The 3,047-nt window shown below is 49.3% G+C and overlaps 1 protein-coding gene across 1 annotated transcript; it reads left to right on the top strand.

The window, feature by feature from the left end:
* The first annotated feature begins 385 nt into the window (after window positions 1-385).
* Window positions 386-2,740, top strand: LOC128783740 (ankyrin repeat domain-containing protein 7-like). Its single transcript, XM_053934768.1, has 4 exons — window positions 386-525; window positions 2,121-2,235; window positions 2,371-2,544; window positions 2,636-2,740. The coding sequence occupies exons 1-4, from the start codon at window positions 386-388 to the stop codon at window positions 2,738-2,740; spliced, it is 534 nt and encodes a 177-aa protein (XP_053790743.1).
* Window positions 2,741-3,047: the final 307 nt, after the last annotated feature.

The raw sequence follows: 3,047 nt of genomic DNA, 5'->3' as shown, positions 1-3,047 counted from the left end.
GCTCATACTTCTTCAGAGTTTCTCAGAAGGAGGGAGTCTCAGGCTGTGATTTTGATACTCCAGGCCGTGTTATCTCGGGTCCCGCGTTCCCCGCCGGAGAGGGCCGTGCCCGGGGCGGGTGTGTCCCGAGCTGCCCGTGTGTGACGCCTGGGCGCCTTGCGCGGTCGCTGTCCCCGCCGGGCGCTGTCCAGTGCTGGCTCCGTGCTGGCGGTGTGGGCAGCGCGCCTCCGGCCCTCACCGCCGCAGCCGCCGCTCGGACCTCGCCTCTCGGATCTGCCGATCCCGTCCCCACGGCCGCTTCCCGTCCCCGCCCGGGGCTCGGCACAGGCCGCCGGGCACCTGCTGTGCATGCTGAGCCCAGCCCGAGGCCGCCGAGCCCCGAGCCATGGTGCTGGTGGACCTGCACAGCGCGGACCTGGCCCGGCTGCGGCAGCACTGGTGGCTGAACAAACTCCGCATCAATGGCTACCACCGGGACAAGCAGGAAGGACAAACAGCAGGCCTTCCGCCTGTTCAAAATGTGGAGTTTGTCAAAATTATCTGAGTCGGGGTGGGGTTTTTAAGTATTTATTTTGCCTGCTTTCAAGTCTGAGCAGCAAGAGAGGAGACAATCAGTGGAACAGCAGCTAGCATCCCTTAGCCAAGGACATCCTGGAACTAACAAGCGTTAAGATGTAGTAAATCAAGATGTTGTTGTGTCAGTAGAACAGACAGCAGAAGCATCCCTTAGTGAAGGACATCTGTAAAGCCTGTTGTAAATCAAGATGTTGATGTATTTCTGTGTCTATACATTGCCAGTTTGGCAAAAGACTCAAGGTCCATGTATAATGTTGCTGTATTTTCTTCATTATAATACTGAAAATCACACCTACAGGTTAAAAAGACCCCTGTCCAGGTGAAGACCCCTCCCCTAAGCATGCATAGAAGTTAGCTGTGGTTACATAACTTGTATGGAAACTATTAAACAGTCATAGTAGAGGGGCAGTACTTGGGAAGCTTTTAATTCTGAACTTCTATGTATAAATAATAGCATGGAAAGTCCGGTGGGGTGTGCTTTATTTATGAAATACCATTGAGCACCCAGGCTCTGAAACACATAATCCATGTCTCTCACAAGTGTGTAATTATTGACTTGCTGCACACCAGGTAACAAACCCAATATTGCAGAGAACACACCCACCCTGTCTGGAAGAGTCAGGCAAGCCCAGAATTGTGCCTGGCATCAGGGTCAGCCCCAAAGCACCAGCCTTACAGGAGCCCTGCCTGAGCTGTAATAGGAGACAGAGAAAGCTCCACTCTGCTCTGGCTTGCCCTGCCCTGCTCTGGAGCCTGGGCCCTGTACTTGATCTTCTTTTTGTCCCACCCCTGTTTGTCCAAGTGGTCAGCTGGATGGGGCTCTGAGCAACTTGGTCCAGTGGAAGGTGTCCCTGCCCATGGCAGGGGTTGGAACTAGATGGTCTTTAAGGTCCCTTCCAACCCAAACCATATTAAGATCTGATGATTCTGTGGAGCTCATCAGCCTTTCATTCAAGCAGAGACAGCTCCTTTCCAGGTGCCAGACTGAGTGGCTTGGTTTAGCAGGGCATGGATTCGCAGAAAACCAGCACAGCCTTCCTAATGCTGTCAGAAGTCCCATCCCATCAGTCTCTGGGACAAAACTGATGCAGGACTGATGGGGGGGAGGGGGGAGTTCTCAGGGGCTCACACTGGTTCTACGCTCTCTGTAGATTTACACAGCCTCCATTGCTAAGCAATGTTTACCCTAAGTCAAGGACATTTTCAGTGTCTCATGCTCTGCCAGTGAGAAAGTACACAAAAGCTGGAGGGAGCTTAGCCAGGTTAGCATTCTGAAATGGGATTTGGTATCAGTGGGTTGTCGGCAACTGTATTGTACATCACATTTTTTCTTGGGATTTTTTATTTGCTATTATTATTATAATATTTATTTTATTTCATTTTTTCTATTTATCAATCTGTTATAGTTTAATTGTTATTTAAAGTTTTAATTCTGATTTTCCTCCCTGTTCCACTGGGGTGGAGAGGGAGAGGGTGTGAACAAATGGCTGCATGGTGCTCATTAAGGACTTAAACCAGGGCAACAGCATATGTTTAATTTCTAGGACTCCTCTGCATCTTGCTTGCATAAATGGCCATGCAGATGTTGTTCAGTTTCTGGTAGAAAAGAAGTGCAAGCTAAACCCTTGTGACAGATTGGATAAATCACCACTAATAAAGGTATGCAGAAGGGGCTTACATTCTCTAATCTTTGATGACGCTCATTCTTTCCAGTATTGGGAAGGTATGGGAGTTCTGACAGTGAGAAACACAGATGTTGGAGGTTATTCCTCCTTTGTGTCTTGTTTCCACCAGGCAGTAGAGCACCAGCACAGGGACTGTGCAGCTATTCTGCTGGAACATGGTGCCAACCACAACCACAGAGCTGTAAATGGTAACACCGCCCTTCACTTTGCTGTCATGGTTTCTAGCAAATCTCTAGTGAAGCTGTTACTTGAGCATGGTGCAGATATTGATGCTAAGAATAAAGTAAGCTTGGACTTTGGGTAAAGCTGCTCTTCCCAGGTCAACTTGCTCAACTTCTCTCTGTTATTCTAAGAGAGATGTTTTCTCCTTTCAGTGGGGACACACTCCGCTTACTCTTGCAATCATTGAAAACCGTGAAGAAATGGTCAAGTTCCTTCTTCAAAAAGGAGCTGGCGTGAATGCTCAGGATAAAGTTTAGAGGTAAAGGGTTTGCAAAAAGTGCATGTGGGGTTCCTTAGCCCTGTTCGAGTTGGATTGATGGGAGGCATAAGAATGAACTTTGAAAAAGGACCAGGAGTCACCCAGAAGTATCTCCTGTGTGACTTGTGAAAGCAGACCCGGGCTCAGTTGCCACTTTCTTCAGGGGGTGATTTCCACACTGAGGACTGCAAGAAAGCACTGTTTACCATGCCACACGCGTGCACAGGCACACAGGCCCTGAATCTGCTCTGGGCAGGTGGCTGTCCAGGAGACCTCCTGAGGTCCCACATACCTGAATTCTCCAA

Source organism: Vidua chalybeata, chromosome 2 (assembly GCF_026979565.1).
Source record: "Vidua chalybeata isolate OUT-0048 chromosome 2, bVidCha1 merged haplotype, whole genome shotgun sequence".
In the NCBI taxonomy this organism is placed as follows: domain Eukaryota; kingdom Metazoa; phylum Chordata; class Aves; order Passeriformes; family Viduidae; genus Vidua; species Vidua chalybeata.
This window is presented reverse-complemented; position numbering and strand designations above follow the sequence as displayed.